Source organism: Neopelma chrysocephalum, unplaced genomic scaffold (assembly GCF_003984885.1).
Source record: "Neopelma chrysocephalum unplaced genomic scaffold, ASM398488v2 Primary Assembly neopelma1_105, whole genome shotgun sequence".
In the NCBI taxonomy this organism is placed as follows: domain Eukaryota; kingdom Metazoa; phylum Chordata; class Aves; order Passeriformes; family Pipridae; genus Neopelma; species Neopelma chrysocephalum.
The window spans coordinates 1,740,532-1,753,590 of record NW_020897769.1 but is presented as its reverse complement, the minus strand read 5'-3'; the positions used below and the strand labels follow the sequence as shown (position 1 = coordinate 1,753,590).

Sequence of the window (13,059 nt, the reverse complement as noted above, 5' to 3'; positions counted from 1 at the left end):
ATAGTGTTACCAAATTGTTTCAGCATGAGCTCTTGCTGAGGCCAGTGGTGTCTTGTTGGGCCTGAATTCAAACAAACCAAGGGTTCAAAGGCATCCTAGAGGAATATATTCCAACTGCATGAGGGAGAGGTGGTTTGAACGTGCTTGCTGTCTCATTTTTTAACTACATTTCTGCCATAGCAGGCAAATTCTTGTGGGGAAACACATTTTCAGCTGTGTGTGAATGGATTCAGCTTTAGGATAAACCCAGAATGTAATGAAAACACCCTGAATATATTAAACCAAGGACTTTGAAGACATCAGAAATAGTGGGTGGGAGACAAGCAGATGCTGACGAGTGTTACCAGTTGGCTGAAACAGGAGCTGTCCAAGATGAAGAAGGTAATGGCTGGGTTTGACAAAATGCCTGGGGGAGTTCTGAATCATTGATGGCTATGCAGGAAGTTTTCTCTTCTTCCCCAGAAAAAATGTTTGCTGAGTAATGCATCTGGAAGCAATGATCTCTACAAAAAGAGGATCCCTCCTTCCCCCTCACCTGCTGTGTCCAGGACTGTGTTTGTCCTGCACAGGCAGCTCCAGTTGGAAGATGTTACAGCCTCCCCTGGGACTTGACAGTGAAAATTCGTTGTTCCTGTGTACCCCTGCTCCCTGTGCATGAAACCTCTGGGCCCCCTTCCCAGCCTTCCTTCTGCAAGAACTTGGGATCCCTGAAAGACATTGTGTGGTTTGTCAAAGCCTAAGGAAATGGAGGAATAGGATTTGTTTGGCTTTCAGAATGTTAATCCCCTTTCTGCTGGACAGTTGTAATAATAATCAAGTACTCCTGTTTCTGAGAGGAAAACTTTATCCTTGGCCATTGGTTTTAGACCATGCAAGGAATGGGGAAATAAAATGAAGCCAGAAATACTTGATCAGGCAGCCAGGGAATCCTGGGATATTCCCTGCTTCACTTTGCACTTCATGTACTGGATTTCTGCAGAGCCCAAGCCACTCCTGGTCCTCTTTATTTTTCTTGTCCTTGGTCCTGTTGCAGAATTTACATAAGCTTTGTAGTAAATGGGAACTGGAGAGTGAATGCTCTTGTTTACATTGGTTTCATTAGAAAATATTATTGATAAAATTATAGCCCTGATATAACCTCTGATTCTTGGTTAGGACATTTTCCAAAGCAGTCAGGGATAGACCTGAAGAAGATAATGATATTAATAGAGTTGTGCTCTGTGCTGCAGGAAATGCTGGGAAGGGATACAGTCATGCTGAAGTGCTCTGCTGTGCTTCCAGACATGCACTGAGGTTATTTGAGATCTTACATCTTAAATAGCTGTTATAATAAAGATATCCTCATGAGCAAAATGCATTTTCAGAGCACCCTTTGAGGGAAAGCAGTTATGGTACATTACGTGAACATGAGTTTGCTTCTTAGTTAAATGTTGTACCATCAAAAGAGAAATTACTATCTTGTCAAATTTATTTAAAATGACATACTGAAGGGTGTGACTGAATCCTTGTAAAGCTTGGGGAATGAACTCTTACCTAGAGCACGTGTTCACTGCAAGGCCTGATGCAGAGGAGAGAATTCCAGCATCCTTTGATGCCATCTCTGCTGTGGTAGATGTTGTTGTGGCCCTTGGCACTGAGCCAAGGTTCTGTGATGGAAGAGAGAGGGTGGGGAATCCATGGCAAATGACCAAGAACAAGCCTCAGCATGCTGCCTTTTTTTCCTTCCTCCCAACTTACTTGTGTCTTCAGCACCCTGGCAATACTCAGGAAATTGTTTCCAATTCCTGTCTTAGGAAAACAAGATCATACTCTCAATTTATGGTAATGAAATCCCTCTGTGCTTGGGAAAATCGTTCCTGATCCCTTTTACTTTGAGAGGACAGATGAAGTCATAAAGATTAAGAAATAAAAAATATAAAAATTAGATTTCAGTTCTACCACTCCTGGAGAGTCCTGGTCCACAGAAGGGTAAATTGTTCTCACGAACACTTGCAGAGTGGCAGAGCTGGAAATGAAAGTGCCAGAACATGCAGTGAGTGTGTGAAATGAAACAATCCTAGAGATAAAGGATAATTCTGACAGATGACATTAGGAAAGCTGAGTTGTGTGGAGCACATCCATGCTTTTAAAGCTTATGGAACATCTGGGTTCCAAAAAACTGAAAATTACTTAAAGGAATTCCTGAATTAATTCTCGTTTTTAAGTTGTTAAAAAAATACACACATAAGCCCCAAATATTCTAACATTCCTAATTCTTCCTGATGCTGGAAGATGAGGTGTACCTTATGAAGGGGGAGAAAATGCTGTCTTTCTGCAAAGCCACTGAACAAGCTGTGCTTGTACGTTGGGTCTGGTGCCCAAGTCAGGCATGTGCAGGCAGTGCAGGAAGTTGGGCAACAGCTTGTGTTGCAACTCTCCACCTGCAGGTTTGGCTGATGGGAGCATTTTCAAAGTGAATGTTTCAGTGGAATTTCTGTGTCCTGGTTCTGCTTTCTGGCTGGTCTCTTGGTGTTCTTTGAATGCAGGCCAAAACGTTTATCCACCCATACCCATACTCAGGTTTGTTAATTTTGAAACCAGGATAATGTTGTCAGCGGCTGCTTTTGCAGGGAGGATTTTGCCTGTGTGTTAAAAAACTTTTCAGAAATTTGAATGCTTTGTAGTAGGTAATAAGAGACTAAATGTGCATCACCGCATCCTCAACTTTTTTATCCCCCTGTCCAGAAGAGAGGGGGAGGAGAGCTGATTTGCAAGATATTATTATTCAGCTTGATGCATACTATTTCACTGCTAGTGAGTTTATCAGGTTGTTCCTTGCTCTTGTCCAGGTCAAAATCCAAGATACTGGGTGCTCTCCATTTCTAGGTTCTGCTGCTAACCCCATAGTTTCTCTCTTTTGGCCACTTTGAGCTGCTGTTAATCTAAGTCTAATGTTGCTTGTTGCATTCCAAACAAGCTTGAAATCTTGAGCAATCGAATAAAAATACCTTTCTACTGTACATGCACTGGTGGGAAGTCCTTTGGCTGGATTGCTCACTGTTTATTGTAACTTTTATTGTAAAATACTTGTTGGGGGAAAATCCTCTAAGGCAGCAACATTCACGCTGTGAGATTAGATGCCTGCTGACTTTATGAAGAGAAGAAAAGGATACCATGTCTGGGATTAATAGTGTTTGGAGATTTTTCTCTCTCTGCTATTCACATTGCAATCTCTGCATTGCCTCGAGGAACGAAGAGTGAGAAAAGGGAAAAGTTTTGAAGAAACACATGATAAGACCTTTTTGGAACAAAGGTGCAATGTGAGAATGGCTCGTGTTGTTCAGATCAAAGTATCCTATGTCTGCTGAAACTTAGAGCAGATTCCTAGGGAGCATTATCAGAATGGGGCCAACAAGCAGTGATACTTTCCCAGAATACTTTCCACTTCCAAGAAGGACTTCCTGAGCCCAAAGTGGTGTCTTTTGTCTTTAATATCCCTCAGTGGACTTTTCTTCCATGAAGCTGTAGAGCAGCTCTTTGAACTCACATAAGGGAGTCTGTGTTTTGCATTCTCTAGACTTCAGCTCCGACTGTTGGGAAAAGTTGCCTGTTTCCTGCTGTTTTTGTATTTCAGGGTTTATGACAATCACAGCTACAAAAGCAGTATCCCAGATTTGCTGCAGAAGGCCAGCTAATTGCAATTGTTAGTCTTTTCCTTAATAGAAAGTAATGTCCATAGGTGTCCAGTATTCCCTGTATTAAAATAGAGCTGGCCCCCGAGTGTGTTTTTATTCTTTTTTTAGTTTATTCATATATTAGTTTGGGGTTTTTTTCTGCCTGAACTGTGTATTAACCTTGCTAATACAGTTATTGGGGGGGTCAGCATGGTAGTTTTTGTTGCTTATTGTGAGACAGCTTGGTTTGCAGGATGAATGATGGAGGAGGATGGAAGGGCAAGGCCAAGACCAGAGCAGGACTTGTCAGGTCACTCTGGGCCAAGATTATTCCAGGCTGCTGGAATAAACCTGGTTGCAGTATGGGGAGAGCACAGGACATGGCTGGTGTGTGCCTTCATCCTATTATTTTATTATTATGGGACTGGAATAGGATCCTACAAGTTTTGAATCAGTTTCTGCTTAATCTTGTAAAAATTAATATAACTGCCAGCAATTTTCAGTGTTGCACTGAAAGTGTTCCCAGACTGTGGACCTGCTCTAAACACTGTCTTTGCTGCAGTTACCTTGGAAACATATGTCAATTCACTCAAACAATATTATGAACCCAGGTGCCCTTTCTGGTCTGTTGCTGCTCTCAGATGTTTGCAACATGTATTTTCCTCAGTTTCCCCATCGTTACTATGGGGTTGTCGAGGACAAAAAGGACAAATATACCCATCAGGAAAGCAGAGATGGGACAGACCTCTAAAATCCTGAGGGCTGAGTCTAGAGCAGGAGTCTGAGGCTCACTGACATCAGTCATAGAATCATAGAGTCAGGGAATGGTTTGGATTGGAAGGGACCTTAAAAACCATCCCATTCTACCCAACCCTGCCATGGGCAGGGACACCTCCCACTAGCCCAGGTTGCTCCAAGCCCTGTCCAACCTGGCCTTGGACACTTCCAGGGATGGGGCAGCCAGAGCTTCTCTGGGCAACCTGTGCCAGGGCCTCCCCACCCTCACAGGGAACAATTTCTTCCCAATATCCCAACTAACCCTGCCCTCTGTCAGTATGAAGTTCTTCCCTTTTGTCCTGTCACTCCAGGCCCTTGTAAACAGTCTTTTTCCATCTTTCTTGTAGGCTCACTTCAGGTGCTGCAGGTCATCTGGACATCCTCCTGGCTGCTGTGCAAAGCCACAAGTTCACTCACTCATTCTCATTATTTAGTTTATGTCGCATTTTCTTCCTTTATTTCAGCTCAAAAAGAAGCAGGTCTATGTAGAGAAGGTGGAGAAGATGCAGCAGGCCTTGGTTCAGCTGCAGGCAGCGTGTGAGAAGCGGGAGCAGCTGGAACACAGGCTGAGGACACGGTTGGAGAGAGAACTGGAATCTCTGCGGATGCAGCAGGTACCCCTGTTCCCCTGGGGTTCTTGTAGAATTGCACACCACACCCCACACCACACAGAACAGAAGGGCAGTGGGGTTTTTGTCATCTTGTGTTATTAATGGATGTTTCTTTTGCTAGCAAATCCATGACTCTAGCTGACTGTTGTATCGTTTTTACCTGATTTTCTATTTTAATCAGAAAATTTAGGTAAGCAGCAACAGGGGGTACATCCTGTGCCGGGGTGCAGACACAGCCATATAGCTTAGATGCTGTTTTATCTTTAAGTATCCTGGTTATATTTGCTTTGAAGTTATTTTTAGTATCTTGTTCACAGTTTGGGATTTTATATAAAATTCATTAACAACTGGTCTGAAGAGAGGCCCTTCAAAAAACTTCTGCATTTAAAAGAACCCACACAAGACTGAAGCAGCAAAACCAATTCTATATATGCAGTTGATGGAAATGTAGACTATATTCTTGAGTGTAATGTGAGTCTTTTTCAGTGGAAAGAATGAATGAGGAGTACATTGTGCAGGGGTGTTATGAATTGGATGTGAAGTTTTACTTCAACCTATATCAAACACAGGTGAACTGTAAATTTTACTAGAAATAGGATGCAGGCCTGTGTTCTAAATCACATCTATTTTCAGGTTATTTGTATCCCCCAACTTTCACCTCTGCATACGAATGGATATTTAAATCTTTTGTATTGGTTTTAGTAGGAGTTACAGTAATTTGATAAACTTTTCTGTGCTACCTTTGGAAGATTAAGTACTCTAAACAACTTTTTGCATTGAGCCTGAGTAAACACAATAAACTGCTTTCTTGTCATGGTTAAAAATTCTGAGCTGAGCATAAAAAAGCTTGTCCACCCAACTTCTTTTCTTTTGAATTTTTAAAAAACTTTTTTGAAGTCAAATATCCTGCTAATCCCAGATTATCCATTGAACTATTAGCTCAGCAAATCTCCACTCTTGTTTTGAAAGGGAACGCTGCCTGTCTTCCAAATGTTGCTTTAGAAATGAATTATTTTAATCCCCAGCTACTTAATCCCCAGGTATACACTGATAATTTTAATTTAATGACCAAATCCTTTAACAATATTTTTGATGTATTTTTTAAAAGGGGTGATAGCTCTTGTATACTAGTTAGTGTTTTGCTAAACACTGTTGGAAGTAGGTCGATGTTACTTTAGGCATCATGGATGGGCTGTACACATCACACCTGAATAGTGTAATCTAGCTCTGGGATGCATATTTTGGGCTTTGCACGTGGGAAAAGGCCTTAGGAGTATTTTGCATCTCAGACATTTGCTTATTAGTCTGCCCAACATTGCACAGACAACTGCATTTCACTCGGGGGCTTCTTGTGTCAGAGCAGTGCTGCTCTGGAGCAGCCTCTGCCCTTCAAACAAAAAGCAGACCAACCAACCCTGATTCTTACAGATGCATCCTGAGACTTCTATTTTTGGTTTTGTTTTTTTTTTTTTCTCTTGGGAATCAGCGTCAGGGCACATCTCAGGCTGCCAACGTCTCCGAGTACAACGCCACGGCGCTCATGGAGCTCCTGCGGGAGAAGGAAGAAAGGATTCTTGCTCTGGAAGCTGACATGACCAAGTGGGAACAGAAATACCTGGAGGAAAGTGTGATGAGACAGTTTGCTTTGGATGCAGCTGCAACTGTGGCTGCTCAGAGGTAAATGAGACTTTTCATAGTACTGGGATTGTTTTCTTTCTCCAGTTGAATGTCATATTTCCCACCAAGGAATGTTGTCATACCACCCTCCCATGATCGCTTGCCTTGTGTTCTGAACGGCTCCTCAGACTTCTTCATGGAAGTGGAGCTTGGCTGCTTTTTCTGGGAGCTGTGGAATTGCCAGCAATTAGAAACATTTTTCCAGAGGAAGATTCCTTCACGTGCAGGAGCCATTTTCCGGACTAGAATTGTTCTGAGCCATTCTTAGAAGCTGTTGATTCAAAAATAGGTGTATGAGAAAGGGTTTGGTTTTTTATTTTTAAAGCAGGAATCAGTCCTTTCTGAAGTCATGTGAGATGGGGTGAGCTTGGTGATTCACATCACTCACCCTGAATGGCTTCCTTGTTCTCCAGAATGTTTTTGCAAATTACTTTGTGGTATTGTCCTCAACATGGTTACTAACCAGAAACATCTACTAGGAAATTCTGCTCCAAACATTCTGCTGTGTATGGAGAGCGCTGCTTGTGGGGGTGGGAAGGGTGTCTGAAATTTGGTAACAAGTTCACATTCCAAGACAACTGTACAGAAACACTTATTATGGCTGTAAATAGGCCTGAGTGCTTCAGCTGGTTGGTGAACAGGAGTATTGGAGTGCAGCTCCTTAGCGTTAGGTATTGTGTACATGTAATTTCACTGCTCTCTGGTTTATGGTTCTTGATGGCAGATTTTATTGTGGATTGTTTCATGAGCCAAATCCAGATAGGGCTGTTATCACTGCTGGCTTTCCAGCTTGTAAGATCATACTGGAATTACAGGGGTAAAGTTGCAGAGCTGCTGTGTTAGCGTTTAAAGACTTATCTTATCTTGCTCCAGAAGCAAGCTGTTATTTCAGCATATTGATGCTTCTTGTGCACTGTTTTCTGCCTCCCTAGAGATTCCCTAAAGGCTTTTGCTGCTGCTTGTCCTTAGAGACCATGTTATATTTTCAGCATGGGCTGATAAGTAGGGGCCTGGTCTATTGTTTATCGGGGAATGAGAGGGCATGTGTTGCTGGTCAGCTTTTGTTAAATGAACCAAAATGCTGTCCAGTCAGGAAAGAGCCAGCCTCTGCTTTTCCATTTCCATCTTGCTGCTGGGAGAGCTTCCACTAATTTCAGGGGCAACCTCATCTATGCTGTGTACAGATTTCTTTCCCTTTTCTTTCATAGTGGGAACTAGCATCCTGAGGTTGCAGGAAGGATGCTTTAAAGCACAGGCAGGAATCTGGGTCACGTTGGGTTTATTTGGTAAATGACCTTCTCATGCCCTTCACATTCACAAGTAGAATGAAATACTCACTATGATTTGGTTAGTGGACTGAACAACTATCACAGTGTTAACATCAGGCACTGGACAGAGTGAGCCTGAAACTGTTTTCAGCCCATTTCAAGTGTTTGGACCAAGCTGCTTAGGACTGCTTAAGAAACTTCCATGCCTTGTTCCCTTTGATATTCACATTCTCTGTATGATACTGTTGGAAGGGGAAGGGAAAAAGCTTTATATCTGCAGTGAAGTTTGTGCTATTTCAATTGAAGAAAAACACCTGGTGTTCTATATCCTTCCCTTTCCCCATGTCCTTGGATTTGCCTCATTGATCCCTTTACAGTAGTGCAGTTAATCTACATTAGATTATAGACTGGCCTGAGATGGACAGGATATTGTTGTAATGACTTGCATGTTTTTATAATCTAATCTTCATTAGGACACTAATGAAGTTGGGAGTTGGATTTTTGGAAGACACTGAGCCAGCTTCAACTCATAAAAAGTGCATATTCCTGTTTGTTACTTTTGAGCAACAATTTTGTGCTGCTAGGAGGAAAGCAGCAAACATGTCAGGTCCTTGATCTGCTGTACTGCTTGTTCTCAGGGATACGACAGTGATCAGCCACTCGCCCAACCCCAGCTATGACACCTCACTGGAAGCTCGCATCCAGAAGGAGGAGGAGGAGATCCTGCTTGCCAACAGGAGATGTCTTGACATGGAGGGAAGGTAAAGTGCAGTTTGGCCCTATCTGGCTTCCTTGGGACAGGGATTTTACATTAATTGTCTGGGTAGACACTTCAGAACCAGCAATTCTTGTATCTTCACCAACAGCAACAATGTAGGATGACACACACTCATCTGGCCAAGGAAGTATCTGCATAGCAATCCAAAATCTGTCTTGATACTGAGGGCTAATGCAAAAAAGTCTTGTCTTAGATTTTTTTTGCATCTAGCTTGTTCCTCTTCTCTCTTCAGGGACCCCAGGCTCCACCACCTCTTAACAGTCTCACAGAACTGCTTTCCCTGGAGTTAGGTCCAGTGCAGACTCCCCAGAGTGTGTCAATAATCCTCTTCTTTCTGTTGGTCTCATGTCCTGGCCATAACTCTCAGCTTTGTCTCAAAGCCACTTCCATGGCTGTTTAGAGCAGCTTCCAGGAGCCAAAGGTGGGTGGGTGTCTCAGTGCATTCTCTTGTGCATAATTTGCTCTGTGGGCCAGTGAGCAGCCAGTGTCCAGGACAACAATCTCACTGCCATCCTCTCTCCCACCTCCCAAAATGCCTAAGAGGGTCCTAGTCACAGCCATGGGGACACTGAGGCCTCAGTCCAAGGAGACAGGAGACTCGTAAAATTGTTCATTTTACTTCCCAAAAAGGATTAAGACTCTCCATGCTCAGATCATTGAGAAGGATGCCATGATCAAAGTCCTGCAGCAGCGCTCCCGGAAGGAGCCTGGCAAGACAGACCAGCTCAGCTCCATGAGACCTGCCAAGTCCCTCATGTCCATCTCCAACGCTGGCTCGGGCTTGCTGTCCCACTCCTCAACGCTGAGCAGCACTCCCATCCTGGAGGAGAAGAGGGAGGACAAGAGCTGGAAAGGCAGCCTGGGTAATTTTTAAGTACCAGTGGCAATTCAGATACGCAGGTCACTGCTTAGAGGGGAGGAGGAGCAGCAGAGGAAGGTGTGTTAGACAGACAGACTAGCTGGCCTGGCATGTAGTAAAACTGACTGCAAGCAAGATGGGACACATTTGGAATAGCTGCTTGTTTTAATCACTTTTGGGAAACAGTGACTTCTGATGTCCAGGCTCTCTCATTAAAATGTGTGATCTTTATTCCCAATTTGGTACCTGACATTAGGGATGTTTGGGATACAGTTTTCAGAGTTCTCAAGCACTTGCTTTTGGTTGGGTGTTATGGCTGGCTGGAGGTGTAAAGTCTCTTTGAATAGGAGCAGAGATGCTAATCAGGATTACTATCCTGTAGTGCTGTGCCTGCATTAACATGACTCCTGTCTGGAATGGCTCAACAGCATTGTTTTGAGAAATGGAGTTGTAACAAAGCAAATCCTAGATGATTTTTTTTTTTCAGGGAGGAAGTTAGGCCCAAAGGCCTCCCTCTGAGAGTAAAAGACCCTGAAATGTGAATGAGACCCTGTTGCAGGTGATTTCAGTGTGCAGTTTTACCCTGCCAAAGTTGGGCCAGTGCCTAGAGCCAGGTAACTCTTAGTGCCCACCTGCAAGCAGCAACACGAGGATGCTGCTGTTCCTCAGGTACTTCAGCACCCAGTGGTGAAAGGTGCTGTGGAAAGGTAAATTAGTGCTGTCTCCTGAAGCATGGAGCACTTTTGAGATCCTAGAGCAAGTACTGCAGAGGGGCACAGGAGCTGATGCCAGTTAGTTTTCTGTGATTGTGACATTTCCTTCCCTTTTTCCATGAAGGTGTTCTGCTGGGAACAGAATATCGCTCCGAATCCATTCCCTCCACCCCCTCTCCCGTCCTTCCTTCCACACCACTGCTGTCAGCCCACTCAAAAACAGGCAGCAGAGACTGCAGCACCCAGACAGACCGGGGAAGTGAACAGAGCAAAGCTGCACCTTCCCCTGCAGCTCCTACCCCAGGACGACTCCCCAGCACCAGCTTGACCTACAGTGCAGAGAAAACAGGTAACAGGGCTCAGCTGCTGTCCCAGGGGGTCCCTGCTGCCCACTCACCATCAGTGCTGCTCTGTGGGGCGGGCCCTGATGTCCCTTTTTCAATTCAGGCAAACTGGGGCTCGTTTTTGTGAGGGCAGGTGGGTTTTGGAGGCAAGCACGGCGGTGTTCTGAGAGGTCTCAAATGCTCTGAAGGAAAAATAGCTTTAAGAGTGCTAGTGTAAGCATGGACACACTGGTTAGAGAGGTGCAGTGAGATTTGAGAATTGGAACAGGGAGATGCAAATCCCAGGACAGTCTCTGAGTCAGTGCTGACTCTGAAGTAAGTGTGAGCAGCCTGTGAGGTTTAACAGCATATGAAAACGGGCTGTTGAAAGTGGCCATTGCACTGAGTGGGTTTTCAAAGACAAGTGGACTCAGAAAAGAGGAGGAAGAAGAAGGAAAGGGAACTATCATGATGAAACTGTCTAGTTCACTGTCCTGGTCGCAGGACCAGCCTCAGCCTTGGCACAAGCAGATCCAGTTGACAGTGACTGTCACAGAAGCTGAATTTGCTTCCCACAGAGCTCTGAGCTGGCAAGAGCTGCTCATTTTCCAGCCCACTCTGCCAAATCAATGTGGATTACACAACCTTGCCTCTTCTCCTTACAGACACATTACAATGATGTTGTTCTTTATGGAAGAGTGCATTTGGCTGGGCTGCTGTGCATCGTGCCCCTGCTATGCTATTTAATGGGTATCGAGGGAGATGAGGGCAGGTTTGGTGGTGAAAGTCTATGCTGACTACATTGGTTTAAATGCAGTCACTCCAGTTTTATGTGGATTTGTGTATCGGTGGGAGGCACCCAAAGGGAATTTGATAAAATATCTTTATTTGTCTGGCTACATACATAGAGAATTGAATTTTTAAAAATGAAATAAGTTATTAGCTGTCTTTGGCCAATGATAGAAAATTACTTTTAAAATGTTAATGTCATATTTCTAAGCTCATTGAAATTACAACTTTCTTGTTATAATTGTCTTGTCTGTCTCTTGTTTTTCCTCATCACATAGATGGGCCACTCTTCCACTCCAGCACTCTTGAAAGAAAAGCCCCTGTTCAGACCATGGGGCAGGACCTTCCAGATGGAGAGATGGTAGAATACCTCATCTGAAAGCCTGTACCAAGATCTGAGCTGGATAACAGTAGCAAGAAATTTTAAAAGACATTTTTATTGGGAAAAAAATGTAGTACCTGCGTAATAAAAGAACGGTCATCTGTTTGCTCTTGTATATTATGTCTCAAAAGTATGGACAGGTTAATTTATAATTTGTTCTAAATTATAAAAAACCCATAACACTTTTTCTTTGAAAGTTTCCCCCTTTATTTTTTAAATACCGTATCTGATAATATCTGGAGGAAAAAACCCCTAGAACTTAGGTGTGCTACATCTGAAATTTCATTTCAGTATTTTTAAAGTCTCTTAAACAAAAGTACCTGCTCTCACAGGTGTTGGTTACATGTCCAGCTTAAATGCAGTAAGGTGAGCTTAATGGCCTTATAGTGATTAGAACCAGGGACTTTGTTGTGAGCATCACTTAATGGTTTTAGAAAACAGGTGTTCTGAGAAGCTTTTATAAATCTGGGCTGGGATCAAGGGAGATTCCCTTTCACTTCCTGTTTCCTCTCAGTGTAAGAACTCAGAATAGGTATTTCATATTCATAGGCTGAAAAGATTTCCATTTTCAGTGTGGTAACTTTTTTTTTTTACTTCCCAAATTTCTTTCTTTATTATTTCTTTGTTAAAAAAAATTACTCCGGTGATTAATGTTGCATTTCACATTTTTAGTTTCATTGCAAGATTTGCCACACTTTTATACTTAAGTACTTTTTCAGTAATTTATACAGTGGATAGTAAATAATATATTGCATTCATGTTTTACATAAATTAAAAGAGGAGAGTTTACAGGCCTGGTCCTGATCTGTTAGATCAGATTTCTGTCATTGTAATTCCATTGGCTTTGGTGGAACTACTCCAAATTTACCATAGTGCAAGTGGGAAGACCTGTTGCTTTTCATTATTAGCAACTTAACCTACTACATCTGTGGAGATGTTTCTCTGGAGCAGATTTTTCTATTTCTCAAGTACCCCTCTACTTTGTATGTCCCTCCTGTTTGGAGAGGCTGGATTCTTTGTCATATAGCAAAGCCTCAGAGGTAGAGCTTTAAAGAGAAACTCTGTGTAGAGGTTCAGATGGAAGGTTCTTTCCTTCCAAAGTACTTTTTTAGTTCATCTAACTGGAGAGAGTGGCTTAAAGTCCCAGGGGCATCACAGAAGAAAGTTACACATTTAAGTCATGAGATTCACTTCCAGATTTTTGGGAACTAGCACAGCAGTGCTTTGGT

The 13,059-nt window shown here is 43.0% G+C and overlaps 1 protein-coding gene across 3 annotated transcripts in view; it reads left to right on the top strand.

The window, feature by feature from the left end:
* The window catches only part of AMOT (angiomotin), a 58,307-nt gene extending 45,875 nt beyond the window's left edge, over positions 1-12,432 (top strand). For all 3 annotated transcript variants that reach the window (XM_027696222.1, XM_027696224.1, XM_027696223.1), the window contains 6 exons: positions 4,895-5,044; positions 6,528-6,718; positions 8,625-8,747; positions 9,395-9,627; positions 10,461-10,685; positions 11,727-12,432. In XM_027696222.1, coding sequence (XP_027552023.1) covers positions 4,895-5,044; positions 6,528-6,718; positions 8,625-8,747; positions 9,395-9,627; positions 10,461-10,685; positions 11,727-11,827 — 1,023 coding nt within the window. In that variant the 3' untranslated portion in view covers positions 11,828-12,432. The remainder of the gene's footprint in view (positions 1-4,894; positions 5,045-6,527; positions 6,719-8,624; positions 8,748-9,394; positions 9,628-10,460; positions 10,686-11,726) is intronic.
* The last annotated feature ends 627 nt before the right edge of the window (positions 12,433-13,059 follow it).